This window comes from Triturus cristatus, chromosome 11 (assembly GCF_964204655.1).
Source record: "Triturus cristatus chromosome 11, aTriCri1.1, whole genome shotgun sequence".
In the NCBI taxonomy this organism is placed as follows: Eukaryota; Metazoa; Chordata; class Amphibia; order Caudata; family Salamandridae; genus Triturus; species Triturus cristatus.
This window is the reverse complement of record NC_140594.1, coordinates 367,652,836-367,670,288: the sequence shown is the minus strand read 5'-3', so window position 1 is coordinate 367,670,288 and position 17,453 is coordinate 367,652,836. Positions and strand designations below refer to the sequence as shown.

Genomic DNA, 17,453 nt, shown 5'->3' with positions numbered 1-17,453 from the left:
CCAGGATTGAGCAGCGGGAAAAGTGAAGTCTTCATTACAACTGATGCACTTTGCATCACAGCGATCCCCACCATATAAACAGGGGTCCCTAAATGTGAAGGCCATTCCTGACCACCGGGGGCTAAAGCCCGTGCCTCTGCGACCGGTTGGGCTGGCAGTCTGCCATTCTGGGTTTAAATTACACTCCAGGTCTTTACATAAGAACATGGACAGTGTAGGACCCTGATAATGGTATAAATAGGCAGCTTTATACCTGACTAATGAGAGATCCATATACCAGCACAGGCCAAATATCATAGACCTGGCTCCTCAATAAGCCCATGAGCCAGCCGAAGACTCCACATGTGAACCGGGCTCCTGAGAGAGCCTGAGGCACACAACACCTTGGCCCTTGATTTGGCTTTTCAAGAGTGGACATTTTGTATTTACGCTTACCTCATGCAGCCACAATATCAAGGAAAGAATCCTGTGCTCCTACCTTTGATATGTTCAACGAATCTTCTAAATTGAAGTTGTTACTCAAAGGTAAAACGTCCCAGAACACAGCACCCTCTTTACACTGCCTATGAAAAAAGAACAAATATAAAAGTAAATACAACATAGAGAATATAGGACAGGGATACATGAGGTATTAGTGAATTAGAGAATTAGAGACAAAAACATTCAAACATTGGTGCACAAGAATTGAGAGCAAAAGGTAGCAAGAATATGTATATATAGAAAAAGGTGGAGTCACTAATATTTCAAGGACAGCAAGAATGTATTGTAAAATGCCCACATTGTGTCAAGTATGGACCACTATTATGTCGTGGATAGGCAGACAAGCACATAAAATGCCCACATTATGTCGAGGTAGGGGTACTACTATGCCATTGACAACCAGAATGGCATTTGACTTGCTCTAATTAAAGAAAGTGCTTGTATGGAAAAACGGTCTGTCTTGCCTATGCTGTGCACCAGGCCTAGAGGAGCTTTTACAAATTAAGCAAGTTGGTCAATCAAGCCAACACCCATGTCCATGCCTGTCAGCTCAAAGGTAACTCTCCAACATTGGGGGCTTCCGGGGCTAGGATGAGAGTCGATTTAGAGTTATGATTAGCCGGTAAAAAGACAAAGTGGAAGTGTTGTCCCGAGGCTGAAAGTTTGTGGAGGTTCAGCAGGTCTACAGAGTCCAAAGAATCAGCATGTGTCTTCAAAGAATGTATGTGATTTCATAGAAACACTTTCTACTAGATGCCAATTCTGACAAACCAATGCCCTCAAACTGATTATTGAAACTTTTCAAGATAAACAACATTTACCAATTAGTAGATACAAATTACTCGGATACTGTTTTTGAAAATTGCCCATAACAAACTATTTTAATTATGCAAGCACAATCAATCTTAAATATGATTTTTCTCTGGAAGTTTTTTTTCTACAAGGACAGCATACATATTATTCTGTACCCTCATCCCTTCTCACATTCTGTAACTAAGTGATGTTTCATATTCTATTATTTGGCATTTTGTCACTTTACTCTTTTCGTGCTAACACTTACCATACTCTGCCTTGCTTACTTTCCTTTGCCTTTGCCCTTTACCTCTTTTTTTATGTGCTGATTTCAAAGACTGATTCACCAACCAGGATTATCCCTGGGTTCCATGATTGACTTTTCTTTTTAAAAACATGGGGCCCGATTCACAGAACTAACTAAAACAAAATCCTAAACTTACTACCAGTTTGGTATTCACAGAAGGCACTTACTCATTTTGGTATTCACAGAAGGCACTTACTCATTTCGGTATTCACAGAAGTTAGGAGTCCTAACTTTAGGACTCCTAAATGCCTTCTGTGAATACCAAAAGTCTTAAAATTAGGATTTTTCTCAGTTTAGGAGTCCTAAAGTTAGGACTCCTAACTTTACTACTACTAAACTGAGAAAAATCCTAATTTTAAGACTTTCGGTATTCACAGAAGGCATTTAGGAGTCCTAAAGTTAGAAGTCCTAACTTTACTACTACTAAACTAAGAAACATCCTAATTTTAAGACTTTCGGTATTCACAGAAGGCATTTAAGAGTCCTAAAGTTAGGAGTCCTAACTTTACTACTACTGCACTGAGAAAAACCCTAATTTTAAGACTTTCGGTATTCACAGAAGGCATTTAGGAGTCCTAAAGTTAGGAGTCCTAACTTTACTACTACTAAACTAAGAAAAATCCTAATTTTAAGACTTTCGGTATTCACAGAAGGCATTTAAGAGTCCTAAAGTTAGGAGTCCTAACTTTACTACTACTAAACTAAGAAAAATCCTACTTTTAAGACTTTCGGTATTCACAGAAGGCATTTAGGAGTCCTAAAGTTAGGACTCCTAACTTCTGTGAATACCGAAATGAGTAAGTGCCTTCTGTGAATACCGAAATGAGTAAGTGCCTTCTGTGAATACCAAAATGACAAATGAGTAAGTGCCTTCTGTGAATACCAAAATGGTAGTAAGTTTAGGATTTTGTCTTAAGTTAGTTCTGTGAATGGGGCCCCAGGATCCTTTCACGTACATTTATATAAATTATTTTATTGATCTTGTGTTTATTTCCTATTATATTCAATTAAAATTAATTTCACTAATTTGTCTTTCCACTAAAAGGTTCAAATTATTTTATTTCTCAGAAAGGTTTTTTGAATATTCTGTTTTCTATGAATTTACATACAGTAGTCTCTGCCACATTGCTGGCGAATGTTGATTGGTTGTGTTGTGCTGCTGGTGCTATTGACTGAGGGTTCTTAGGTCAGAAGAGCCACTGTTACATATGGTCTGATGGAATACTACCTCTAAGTCAGTTTTTTTTGTATGAGTTAATTTGGAAAACTCGGTGCAGGAAATTAACTTTGTGAATACTAATATTCTTGAATATCAAAATACAGACTCTAACTTTGTAGAAGACTTATTTGTGTATATATTTTGGGGTTCCTTGCTAAAAGTGACCCCTGTGAGAACATTTTGCACTAGAATATTGGAGAGGAGTTAGAAATGGAACATGCGACCTGCCATTAGATGATCAGTGTCACAAATGTTTCTGCCTCACTACTCTCATACAGTCAGTCAAGTATCACGCTATTAAAATAATTAAAAAATAATACTCACTGGTAAATGCTGCTAATGTTGATATTCTGATTCAGGCCTAGGATCTTGCTAAGGTTCATGCTTGGTGGTAGATTACCGGGCTCATCCAGAAACTAGGAAATAAATGAATCAGAAGTGATCCAGAGGATAACAGACCAGTGTTTCCATATTGTAAAATGTAATCACTTTCTTTTACAATTAACCTCCCCAAAATGTTCTGAACTATTCCACATCACTGGTTGCAGAAAGCATTGCAGAGTTTGCAGGCACAGCTGCGAATATTAGACACACTTGGGCTTGTTGGCACTGTTGAGACTAGCACCCAAAATTGAGAAAAACAGAAACATTCAATTGCAAAATTATGCCAATCACCATGGAGAATTGAGAGTATTACAGCATTGCTGTGGATATTTTTCAAATATTCTATTTGTATTTCAAACAAATAAACAAACTGAATTTTCCCTTACACACCTCTTGTTCAACTACATTGGATAGAAAGTGTACATAACACATATCTCGAATTGTACAGAGTTCCTTGTAGAGGAAAAATCACCAGACATCATTATTTAATATCCATCCTCATCTTCGAATGTTTTCTCTTGTTGTTATTTATCGAGTTTTACAAGAACGGTATTAAGAGTAGGTCATTGCTTACATGTGATCTTTATCTGAAAACAGTTCTCGAATAGTTATGACCAGCTCCCCTGCTGAGAGACCAAGACCCCTGGAATTATGCAATTATCTGGCTGCAGCGTTTTTTGTAGAATTATTATAATTCAGTTGATTGGGATATTAAACTGGTACAAATGTGGTGCAACCTTTACCCAGACAGTGTTAAAATGTGAAAAAAAAAATTATGAAGCAATACTATCACAAAGTATGCCACATTATGTTGTAAAATGTGTCTTTTATTGCCACATAGTTTAATCATCCTTGCTGCATAATTGGGTCCCCTCCTGCTCCAAAATTCCACTTGCCCTGTGAGAGACTTATCCCATCACCATGTTCTATTTGAGACCACCCACTGTAATCCACTTTGTCTGGTCTAATTCCTAGGTTTATGGTGCAGGATTTAAATCTATAGCAATCATTCTCTACTTACCACTCGCTCCAGTTCTACTAACTTCCAAAGTTGTTTTTCCTTCTTGTTACTGCGCTCCACCACTAAAAAAACCTTATTGTGGGATTGGCCATGTATCTAACCAGCTTACTCAGTGATCTACAGCAGTAGTTTATTTCAAAATTGTGGAATCTTAACCAGGATCAGACAGGGAACAGCGAACCAGCCCTGGCAGGATGCTCCTCGACCGGCCCTGGGAATGGGGGATGGGTACGGGGGCGGGGGAGTGATAGCAAAAAACACCGCTCCCGCTTTTCTTATAGGGGTCCAATACTGTAGCACTGCTGCAAAACCGGCCCCCAGTAAGAAAAGCAGCAAAACCAGGCCCCACCCCTTCGGCCCACCAGGGAAATGCCCAGGCCCCGTTACAGCAGTCCGGCCCTGATTATAACAAAAGACTGCAACTTATGCTTGTTTCTGTCGTACACTTGAGGCTGAAGGCATCATTCATTGTCTGTGTGTATCCTGAGCACCAAGTGTTCAGTCATGAATGTTCTGTGCAGATATTTGTGCTGAATCCCTTTGAGCCTAGCGATTTTTGTTATCGATGTGCAGCTCATGTAGATCCTCCTCTAATTGATTTCCTCTAACGTGTCCCCAAGGTCAGTATTCCAAGGTTCCTCAAGGTTTAAATGTTTCTCAACATCGGTCGACCTACCTGCCTTATGGAGAATAGGAATACATTTGCCCCCTGTCCACGCAATAGCAATGACGGCTTGTTAGCAGGGGCATAACACAGGCCCCCGCAACCCCCGTGGTGCGGGGGGCCCCGAGCTGCAGGGGGGCCCCTCAGCCCTGTACTACGGCCTTAGAGCTCCGGATTAAATCCGGAGTGGGGGCCCATCCATGTACCTTGCAGGATGTCCCCATGAGCTTTCGTTACGCCACTGCTTATTAGCTTGCATTTCTGATTCTTTAGCGCAGTGGTTCTTAACCCTTTGACTTCTGTGGACCTCATAAAATCACTACTGGAAGCCAGAGAACCCAACCTTAGCAATTGCTATGATTTGAACCTTAAAACAATACACAAAAGTAGAGAAACAAGTACACATCAACTAAATACACAAAATATAACATCTTTTATTTAATGCACATTAAAAAAATACAAAAATCTAAATTTTACTTTCAATAGAAAGGTCAGAGCTTTTCAAAATGTACTTTTCTAAAACATGAAGTACTATGGTAGACTTTAGCATATCACTTTGTCTCTTTTGTTTCTAATGCATGGTTTATTTTTGTCAGAGCATACCAGTGCTTCAATTCAGACCAGCAATCTTTCATACTAGACAGAAGCGTAGCTTCAGGGGGGGTGTTTGGAGTGTAACACCCCCTAAATAAATAAATTTTTGGCTTGATAGTTGGATCTGGGGGCCTGAATCGGACTTGATAAGGTCTACAAAGTATGTGTTGGTTTTCTCACCCTCATTTAACTATGAAGTTTATTTTTTCATCAGGAAATTAAATATGCATTTATAGTGACCAGTTTACTAAACAAAGGTAGCAAATCTTCAATAGCAGATGTGTTCTTTAAATAGACACAAATGTACTACTTTTTGGAATTCGCAAATATTGACAGTAGAAGGCTTTTTAAAGCTGTACCAGTCTCTGGTTTCCAAAAATACTTCTGACAATCAAACTCCCAAAAGATGAAGGGACGGGAAAGAGCATTTACAACACGGCTTCAATCACGCGTTCCATTTCACCGCAAGCGAAACAGAGCTTGCCTTAACCACGCATATGCCTGAACCACACATATGCTTGGTTAAGGCAGTCGACGTTCTAGCTTATTAAGCGGATGGGGAGAGGAACTGGAAGGGAGTACCTGCACGATGGACGGAGATTCGGCGAGGCAAGTTGGGCTGTGGCAGGTTTTAAGGGAAAGGCCGGTTTTAGGTTTTAAAGGAGGGGGCTGGTTTTAGTGCTCAGGGTGGGGGGATAGGGTTGGGGTAGGTTTTAAAGTAGGGGGCAGAGTTTTTGTGCTCAGGGTAGGGGGAAGGGGCCATTTTCCAGGGCAGGGGAAGTTTTTAGGGCTCAGAGCAGGGGGAGACAGGATAGTTTAAGGTTTTAGGGGTGGGGTCATTTGTAGGGATCAGGGGGAGGGTCGGGTTATAGGGCAGTGGGCAGGTTTTTAGGACTCAGGGTGGAGTGACTGGGGTGTAATCTTTACCACACATCCCTTTACCAAACATGCCTTTACCATGAAATTGCATGGTAAAGGCATGCATGGTAAAATATTTGTTGTTTAGACGCATTCATTGTTAGGGCTGCATGGTAGAGGCACACGTTGTTCAGCCAATGCGTGCCTTTGTCATACCACTGATGGGACGAATGCTTGCAAATAGTTCAACCACTGGCAATCCCTTCACGATAGCATTCCAAACCATTGCTTTTCCCCCACTCTAAACAGAGTTCTTCTTTAGGGTTTGGCAGGCGGAGTAAAGGCAGACAAGTTGGAGAAGGACTTTATGACTGCCTCCCTGCCTTCACTTTGCCCACCAAATTTAAAGATGTTTGCTTCCCTCATAGACATCTCTATACATTGGCAGGAACCGCCATCATGGCAGTTTCTGTCAATGTAAGAAAAACCTGATGCACAATTCGGTCAAACATGACAGCTGGCCTGCAAATTTTTCCAAACTTATTTAATTTTTGAAAAAACAAACTCCTGAAGCAGGAGTTTTCTCCCATGGTGGATGGGTCATTTTTTCTTGTTTAACTGTACCTCACTGCCAGGATATACCTTGTGATGACGAACAATAAAACAGTAAAAAAGAATTCGACCATCCATTTTAACCAGAACGGATGGTTGGATGGCTTACCTCCAACAGCACCTACTCCTTTGGGCCACTGGAGGAAGTTTTACACCAATGCATTAAATTCTACTGTCAGCATAATATTTACTCTGTACACCTGACTCAGAAATAGGTGAGTTGACTTTGAGTATGTTGGGCAAAGAATGCCCCAATATTAGATTCTGCTTGCTCTGCTCGCACAGATCACGTTAACCTATGCACTCTATAAATCTGCTAATAATATTTAATATTCTAACCAGCTAAGGACCCCTGAGAAAGTGTTAACCACACATTAAGAACATCTGCTTTAGGTAATTTCAGCTTTATCTCCTAAAATTAGCTGCCATTTGTGGAATATAAATGTAACTGTATCCCTGTTTCTTTAGTAACTAAATTCCACAATTTGTGTGTTGTGCGTATATTTGCAGGAATTGCTCTGAACTTGCCCCATGGAAGCAGTGGCATAAAATCTAGTGACACTGGTCCTTTGACTGAACTAGGGTGGCACCCTGTAAGTGGCAGGTTGGTCTGGGAAAGACCAGACATCCCCAGTGGAGCTGGGTCATCAACAGGCTGTGATCTAAAATGTGCCTGCTTTGATCAGAACGAGAGAAGGACGAGCTTAAATGGGCGGAACAAACTATGTGGTCTAGTCGCATGTGAAGGTCATGAGGCTTGGAATGGAAGGAGCAGAGATGAAGCCTGGGATTATGGTGCCTTCAGACATCGAAGACCATTCAATTGCAAAACCAGTCAGCACGGAATCGTTCATTAGCAACAGTGGTGGTGTACGGGAGATTAGTAAGGGACCTATCTAGAGATGTATCCAAAACCTGATTCAAATTTCAGCCGAAAACCCAATCCAAGTATGCCATGGTGCTTAAAACCCAAAAAGCATGGCAAGGAAGGCAAATTGGCCTGTGTTCAGGGCATAAATGCCACTGAAATCTAAAGGCATGCCATCCAGGACTTCCTCCACGAGCACAAATCTACACTCTGGGTCTATATGAGTCGAGCAGGCTGTAAATGGAATCTCAGCCCAGATTGCCACTCCTTTGGCTTAGAACGAGAAGCCTGTAGAGAAAATTTGAGATCTCCAATGTTTCTGGAGACGAGAACCCTCTACTGGTAGCAAACAAGTCTCCCGAAAGAAGGAGATATTTGCATTTCTATGAGAGAGAAAGGATTGTATTTTGTGATGGCAGGCTGGAGGGTGCATGCTTCTAACATTTCAGGTGCTCAAAGTGTAATTAGCCTGCTACATTGAGAAAGGGTTGAGAAAAGTCAGTTTCAGGGGTGGAAGCATATAGCAATTACCATTGTTGCTCGTTGTGTGGTGGAAGGTGGGTGTCACCAGTATAGGGATGATCAAGACACAGAAAGGTAATACTATTAAATAGGGTGGAAGAAAAATCAACAAAACTGGGCAGCAAGCAAATGGCTGGATGGCCAAACTGGGAAGTGAACCTAAACTAGTTCATAACCTGGTGGTGAAGAACAAGCTTGGGAATCCGTGTCAAGTTGGCCACCCAGTGATGAATAATGAGTTGAGGTTGGTATTGGGCATCAGGGGTCAGAAGCCCCGAGGGTCAGGTGCTGAAGACGGGGAGGCCCATTTTAAAGTGGGGGAGCCTCAAAGGGGAGATGGAAACACCTCTTTGATGGATTCAGAACAGAGTGCGAGGGGTTGAGCAAAGAGGGAGAAATCTGTCTAGGGATCTGACCTTCTTTGTCGCTCTCCAAACAAAATGACTGAAAGTCAAAGAGAGACAGTGGAGTAGATTAAGATGGAGGTGTCAACTTTGGTCATGGGGAGACGTCTGGGAGTCTTGCAAGGCAGGCAAGGATACAAGTTCCCTCTCAGCTGAAGAAGAGGTGTCTTTGGGAGGCAGGGCAATCTCCCTGAAGAAGGACACCATTTCGAGGGTCACCCTCCTGCCATTAAGTATCTGCTTAGGGGAAGCCGCAAGAGGGGTAGCTCTTCATCCCCACCAGCCCAGCCTCCCATGGTGAGGCCGGCTCCTACACCCAAGTGTTGGAGCAGTCAAGTGCTCCGAAATATGTGAAGGCGGAATCTCGGTTTCCCCTCAGTCCTACGTGGTGGCCTTCGATTCGGGGAAAAAAATCTCCTTTGCTCAGAAATTATTTTTATGTTAGCAGGGAAAATGAGAGAGCACTAAATGCATTTGTCTCTGAGCTGATGTTGAACTGCCTGGGTGAAGTCTGGAGACACCACCAGGCGAGAGGGGCCAAAGGAGGCTCCTCCTTCATAAGTTGGAAGTCTAGTTGGAACTTGATGGGCTTTCTCTACTGAAAAGAAAGTGTTGAGTCCAGCACAAGCCCAGCCATGTGTAGTCAGAGTTCTCCAGTCACAGATTTGGTGAGTGGGCATAGGTGATCTATGGGCTCTGGATGGCGTCCTCAGCTGTGTAGAAGGGCCCATTTAGGAGGTGGCTCACCATAAAGTGAGAGCAGATGGATCACCGTGGGGTGGGCCATAGGTTGCCCCAGTAAGCCTGGGGGGAAGTCACTCACACCCCCCCATCTAGTCCTGAAGGACAACCCACAGGGAGGAAATGGAAGGAGGAGGTGTCCTGAAGAACATTGGCGCAGGCCTCATTGGTCCTGTGGCCCAGTACAAAATCCTTGGGTAAAAGAGGCGTCCTCCTGAGGGGGAGGGGGAGGGGGAGGGGCCCCATCGAGGAGACAGACAAGGCCAGATCTCTTGGAGTTCATCTAGTCTGTCCTTTAAAAGAGGGGGAGAGATCCTCCATGGATCACAAAGCGTAGCGTCACAGGGCCCCAGGCCAGGTTGGGCGCTGGAGGAAAGACTAAGGAAGCAGGGCGTGGGCCCAAGCAGCAGACTAATTCGAGTCCTCTGGACTCGGCTGATGCCGACTAAAGCCTCCACGATATCCTCCACACCAACACTTTGAGACCTGGAAGAGGATGATCAAGGATCGGTGGGCAAAAGGCTCAGATAACTGGGTAGCTGAGAGAAGCGTACTCAAGGTGAATGCAGCATGTTGGCCTTGATGACTACTTACATCCAACTGTGCGGCTAAATAGCTGCCACAGGTCTAGTCGTGGCTCCACAAGTGTAACTGTCGAGCTGCCTTCTAGAATAAGTCTCCATGGTAAAAGATATCCAAGATGCTCTTTGTGGTGGTGCCGTCCCTCTGCATAGCCAGTCACCACTTCCAGGATAGACCCATGTCAGAGTACTCTCTCACCGGCCACTGCCAGCGGGCCCTCCCAGATTCAGAGTCAGGGCTGTGGATCACAGCTACTACAGGCAAAGCTCCTTTGGCAGCTTGGGTTCTGGTCCTGCCCACACAAGCCACAAGAGCAGGACCCAAAACTCCATTCCATAGATGACTGGAGGACACTATTGCACATTACCAGGTTCGTGCGCTCAGTGGAATTCGATGGACTTATTTGGGAGAGTTCACTTCAAGGCAAGAGGGTTTCTGCATGGGCAGTGTGGCTGAGCTGCATGGTAATGCAACCACTCAAGTGGTTTTTTTGGTTTCTCTATTACCATGGTTTGTTTGACCCTGCCTGTGAACATACCAATACACCCCAGCCTCCAGCTATATCAACCTGATTCCGTGGTACTGGCGTCCCTCTCTCCCTTTACTTGCAAACGGTCACTCAAGCTGATGAATAACCATTTCTCAAGATGAATGTATAAATCCCTCGAAGGAAGGGTTTTTCTTTGAAACTGAGCCGGGTTCTTGGGCTTGCCCAGTGGCATTCTAGTTTGTGAGTTTCCTTCTGAAATAAACATGAAGCTGCAGTCTCTATATCCCTTCATGTGCCAAAAAGCAACAACTACCAGTTAGTAAAATCAAAATGAAACCACATATTCCTAATCTACTAAGTATTTAACTCTAAACTTGGGTTCCGGAGAAGCGTGCTACTCGCCGCTAAGATCGTCAGGGGTAGCAAGCGCAATATAAATACAATTTACAGTACAGCATGCATCTCACAGAAGGCGAGAGGAGGGTTACTAAAAAAACGGAAATAACGAAATAGAAACTTTGAGAAGCAGAACAGGAAAGAGAAAAGTCAAAAGAAAAGCATAAAAACAGTTCATAGCAAATGACATAGAAACCAGTAAAAGAAAAGCAAAGAAATCATCGTTGCTCCACATAGAAGCTGCCATTTTCAGTTCCAAGGTCAGAGAAGCATAGATATTTTTGTGAAGAAGAGGGGGAAATATTTCTGTCATTCCATAAGTGAAAGTTATTCTTCAAGTTCTCATGAGCCCATAATTTATAGTAATATGTATTCTATATGTTTCCCTCTGTGCCCATTTCTGTAAGTCATTCACTCTATACATTGTCTTCGTCTTATGTCTGAAAGTTACACTCCCCATGTGCATGTTCTCATTGTCCCAGGTCTAAATGTGGCACTACACCGGCACGTTTAATTATCCCACGTTTGAATGTGCCACTACACCGGCACGTTTCACTGTCCCAGGTCTGAATGTGCCACTACACCGGCACGTTTCACTGTCCCAGGTCTGAATGTGGCACTACACCGGCACGTTTCCACTGTCCCAGGCCTGAATGTCGCACTACACCCACACGTGTACCTGTCCCAGGTCTGAATGTGGCACTACACCAGCACATTTAATTGTCCTAGGTCTGAATGTGGCACTGCACGGGCATGTTTAATTGTGCCAGGTCTGAATGTGGCTCTACACTGGCACATTGATTATCCCACTTTTGAATGTGGCATTACACTGGAAGGTTTCACTCGACTAGTTCTGAATATGGCACTACATGGGCATGTTTAATTGTGCCAGGTCTGAATTTGGCACCAAACCAGCACGTTTCACTGTCCCAGGTCTGAATGTGGCAATATACTGGTACGTTTCACTATCCTGGGTCTGAATGTGGCACTACACCGACACGTCTAATTGTCCCAGGTCTGAATGTGGCACTACACCGGTATGTTTCACTGTCCTAGGTCTGAATGTGGCACTACACTGACACATCTAATTGTCCCAAGTCTGAATGTGGCACTACACCAGCACGTTTCACTGTCCCAGGTCTGAATGTGGCACTACATCGGCATGTTTCACTGTCCCATGTCTGAATGTGGCATTACAGTGGCACGTTTATTTGTCCCAGATCTGAATGTAGCTCTACACCGGCACGTTTCACTGTCCCAGGTCGGAATGTGGCACTACACTAGCACGTTTATTTGTCCCAGGTCGTAAAGTAGCACTACATCGAAACATTTCACTGCCCCAAGTCTGAATGTGGCACTACACCGGCACGTTTCACTGTCCCAGGTCTGAATATAGCACTACACCGGCATATTTCACTGTCCCAGGTCTGAATGTAGCACTACACTGGGACGTTTCACTGTCCCAGGTCTGAATGTGGCACTACACCGGCACGTTTCACTGTCCCAGGTCTGAATGTAGCACTACACTGGGACGTTTCACTGTCCCAGGTCTGAATGTAGCATTACACCTGCACGTTTCACGGTTCCAGGTCTGAATGTGGCACTACACCTGCACGTTTCACTGTCCTAGGTCTGAATGTGGCACTACACCGGCACGTTTCACTGTCCCAGGTCTGAATGTAGCACTACACTGGCACGTTTCACTGTCCCAGGTCTGAATGTGGCACTACACCGGCACGTTTAGTTGTCCCAGGCCTGAATGTAGCATTACAGTGGCACCTTTCACTGTCCCAGGTCTGAATGTGGCACTACACCGGCACGTTTCACTGTTCCAGGTCTGAATGTGGCTCTATACTGGCCCGTCTAATTGTCCCAGGTCTGAATGTGACACTACACCGGCACATTTCACTGTCCCAGGTCTGAATGTGGCACTACACCGGCACGTTTCACTGTCCCAGGTCTGAATGTAGCACTACACCGGCACGTTTCACTGTCCCAGGTCTGAATGTAGCACTACACTGGGACGTTTCACTGTCCCAGGTCTGAATGTGGCACTACACCGGCACGTTTCACTGTCCCAGGTCTGAATGTAGCACTACACTGGGATGTTTCACTGTCCCAGGTCTGAATGTAGCATTACACCCGCACGTTTCACGGTTCCAGGTCTGAATGTGGCACTACACCTGCACGTTTCACTGTCCTAGGTCTGAATGTGGCACTACACCGGCATGTTTCACTGTCCCAGGTCTGAATGTAGCACTACACTGGGACGTTTCACTGTCCCAGGTCTGAATGTGGCACTACACCGGCACGTTTCACTGTCCCAGGTCTGAATGTAGCATTACACCCGCACGTTTCACAGTTCCAGGTCTGAATGTGGCACTACACATGCACGTTTCACTGTCCTAGGTCTGAATGTGGCACTACACCGGCACGTTTCACTGTCCCAGGTCTGAATGTAGCACTACACTGGCACGTTTCACTGTCCCAGGTCTGAATGTGGCACTACACCGACACGTTTATTTGTCGCAGGCCTGAATGTAGCATTACAGTGGCACGCTTCACTGTCCCAGATCTGAATGTAGCTCTACACCGGCACGTTTCACTGTTTCAGGTCTGAATGTGGCTCTATACTGGCCCGTCTAATTGTCCCAGGTCTGAATGTGACACTACACCGGCACATTTCACTGTCCCAGGTCTGAATGTGGCACTACACCGGCACGTTTCACTGTCCCAGGTCTGAATGTAGCACTACACCGGCATGTTTCACTGTCCCAGGTCTGAATGTAGCACTACACTGAGACGTTTCACTGTCCCAGGTCTGAATGTGGCACTACACCGGCACGTTTCACTGTCCCAGGTCTGAATGTAGCACTACACTGGGACGTTTCACTGTCCCAGGTCTGAATGTAGCATTACACCCGCACGTTTCACGGTTCCAGGTCTGAATGTGGCACTACACCTGCACGTTTCACTGTCCCAGGTCTGAATGTGGCACTACACCGGCACAGTCCCATTGCCCCTGGTCTGAACATTTTACTCCTTTGGCACGTTTCTATTGCGCTATGTCTGAACGTTACGCTCCCTGTGTATCTTTCTATAGCCCCCTCCACGTTTCCATTGCCCCTGTCCAGGGTTGGATTGGGATTAAAAATCGCCCAGGGCATGCTAAAAAAAGTGGCCCACATTTGCATATGGTCTTTGCAAAACACTGCTTCGGCGACGTTTTATAAAAAAAAAAGGGAAGGGGGGGCTCTAACATCGGCATGTTTTCTTATGTTTACTTAAATAAAAAAAAAGCACAGAATACTTCACACTGGTGAAACACACCTGAAAAGAAGTGAGGCCACTTCTGCTCAGGCCCCCTGCCCCCGCTCAATATGCATACATTAATGGGCTGGCCCAGCGAGAGAAAGGAAGTGACACCTCTGCCCGTGGATAAAAGGGAGGTAATGGACGCCCATCTGCCTCCAGAAAAGCCGCTCAGGCACCCACTGGGCCGCTGGCGGCATCCAAACAACACAGACACAGCCCAAATCGCCCCCCCAACTGCCCAAAAAAGCAGCCCACAGCTGGAACTTGGACACCGGCCCCTCTGCCATTGCCCCAGTGCTAACCTTACCAATCCGACCCTGCCCCTGTCTGATAGTTACACTCCCTGTGTATGTTTGTAGTCATTCTGCACGGTTCCATTGTCCCAGTTATTTAAGTGCACTTACTTTGCACGTTTCCATCGTCCAACTGCACGTTTCCATTGCTCGAGGTCTGAAAGTTAAGATCCTAGTGCACATTTCCATTGTCCCTTGCCAGAATGCTACACTTACTCTGCATTGCCCACTTATGACGTTGGCACTGCCACTGACCATATCTCAGTTGTCTCAGGTCAGAAAGTTAGACTTACCCTGTAAATATTCCCATTGGACCATGACTTGCAGACCAGCGTTTGGACATTCCCTCCAACCAGGAATGTGGCAAAGACCAGCAGGATCAGCAGCCAGGAGAAGAAGAAGCTGAGTCCAGCACCCCTGAAAAGAGAACGTCACAAATGTGAGTGTAGAGAGATGTATCCGTAATCACAAAGCAGGCGTGTTACAAACGTGAATGCTGGGATAGTGGTCCGCTCAAATGCAGGCCTCCATCCCACCGTTCACTGGTTTTCACAGGGAGTCATGATATGCTTCCTCAGTGCTTAATTTGAGCTCCTGGTTCCCGGTACTCCGCACCGGCACTCAATTGTCAGCACCGGCTCTAGTGACAGTCCACCACATGGTGGCGCTGTCTGAGATGAGCACAACAGCTGTGTTTATTCAGTCAAATGGCATTGAAAATGAATAATACCAGATTCTCACCACATTATTATAGATTTGTGTGACCTGAAATAGTCTGAATTGTCACACTTGTAGGAGAGTTATGGTTAGGTGTTATGTGGGTACTGTCACTGGCAGTACTGCCTGGGGCATTGCATGGTGCGGCTGCAGTAGCTTTCCGAGAAGGGCCCCGACACTTCATTTTTTTGTTTTTTACAAATTAAGCACTGGATTCCTGCCTCAGTAAAATTCAGGAGATGAGCCAGGTGAAATAAATACACATTGAGCATCCCTGGCGCCACAAGGGGAGAGGGTGGTCACAGCCGATACAAACCCTGTACTTCGGCGAGCCTCTCTGGCCACCAGCCCTCTGAAGTTTATTGAATGTCTGAAGACCTCTCGCCTCCGACTCTCGTGTTACCTACACCCTCCATTCCTGCTCACCTCTGTGTCATCTCAGGGAACACATAACTTGTTTATCTGCACATTTATAAATGAGTAAGTCTATGTTTTAACACTGCAGCTGTGACAGCCGCCTTATATTAGGGACTTCTTCGCTCAAACTTACAAACCAAATGGCTATGTATAGAATATATGAGAAAGCCTTCACATTCACATCAGATATACTTTAAAACCAGGAGTTGAGGTTGCCCGCTCATGTGATTGAGCCAGATGTGTTTTTACTGCCCATATAGGACCCTACAATAGACATAGAGATATCCTAACAATAGGAATGTTTTGGCCGCCATGCTGTGCACAATTATGACACAACACGTACAGCATATAACATGATCAGGAATATTCACTTTAAAAAAAATCCCAGCAAAGCCCATTTGCAGCAGGTAGACAGATGTTCTTTGCATGTACGTCACATGAATTAATTTACACACCTAAGATAAGCAGACTCTCATACTTTATAGACCTAACTATGCATAATACAAACACAAGACATGGGGAGTATGAATACAATGTATGTCTGATGTACACCAGGGGAAAGACACAGATGTTCTTGAAAAGGCCATCGTATTCTGTCATATTGTGTTTTGTTTTAACAACCTAAAGGTACAACACTAAGGCCCCGATTACAATGTCATTCGGACACTCTTCCGACCAAATCGGATTCGGAATCGTTTTTGAAAGACTCTGGTTATGCGAGTCCGATCGACCAAATACGATGCTTCCCAACATCGTTCGGTCGGACTCGCATTGACTCCAATGGGAGCCTGTGTTCCGAACGAAAACACAGACTCCCATTGAAAAAAATGGTGGTTGAGGAAAACCATGCACCCTGTTACAGGCACCTCATGGCGCCTGCCACACTGTACATGGTGGTAAAGAGGGGGCCCATGGCTTCCCCACGGGCCCCAACCAGAGGCCTCTGGGTGAAAGGGAGCCTGCTAATGGCCCTCAAAGTCAGATTCCAACAGTGTTTTGTGTCGGGCAGACCGGCTCGGAACGGCTGTCCAAATCGGTCATTGTAATCACTGGTTTCCAGAAACAGTGTCCATAGAGCTCTACAAAACGGCTCCGAACGACTCGGGCTGTTCGAATGCCATTCAGAACCAATTCAGACAGCCCGAGCGATTTCTTCCATTGTAATTGGTCGCTTGGAAATGTGTCCGATTATCGGAAACATAGGTTCCGAATAGGATTCACCAAATCCGAATCCTGTTCGGAGCCTTTCCAACAGACATCTTAATCGAGCCCTAAGTCTTACACTGAGTGGCTGCTTTGCTTCGATTTTTACCTACTATGTATTGTGACAAGTCTTACCATAGGATAGGTGACCTCATAGCTACCCTATCAATATAATTATGGGCTTCCAGTTTTGGACTTTCATTTAAGAAACAAATGCGTTCTGAGAGTTGCAGCCTTTGTTCGCTTACAAAACAACAATTGGACTAGCAAACCCAAAAAACACTGTAATGGGATTATGGAATACAGGTGAGGGTCTGCGAATTTGTTACCTGAGGCAAAACCAGCTCTTACCCCATCTTGGTCTCCTGCAGAATCCTGAGGGGGTACCTTCCGGCTCCCACACTGTTCACTTTATACAGAGAGATGCTGAGTGGCATTATGGAGGATTATGTCCATCCAACAATACCCAGATGACACCCAGTTTTATATGAAAATCACCTTCTTCGCTGACTGTCAGACCCCGTTCAGGTGGCAATGGGGATAAGCACGGGCTACTGGGCCTCAGCCATTGGTG

The 17,453-nt window shown here is 45.0% G+C and overlaps 1 protein-coding gene across 2 annotated transcripts in view; it reads right to left on the bottom strand.

The window, feature by feature from the left end:
- Window positions 1–17,453, bottom strand: part of PROM2 (prominin 2) — a 352,175-nt gene that overhangs the window by 60,506 nt on the left and 274,216 nt on the right. For both annotated transcript variants that reach the window (XM_085634097.1, XM_085634096.1), the window contains exons 12-14: window positions 14,836–14,959; window positions 3,123–3,214; window positions 479–563 (exon numbers count right to left, since the gene is read on the bottom strand). In XM_085634097.1, coding sequence (XP_085490223.1) covers window positions 479–563; window positions 3,123–3,214; window positions 14,836–14,959 — 301 coding nt within the window. The remainder of the gene's footprint in view (window positions 1–478; window positions 564–3,122; window positions 3,215–14,835; window positions 14,960–17,453) is intronic.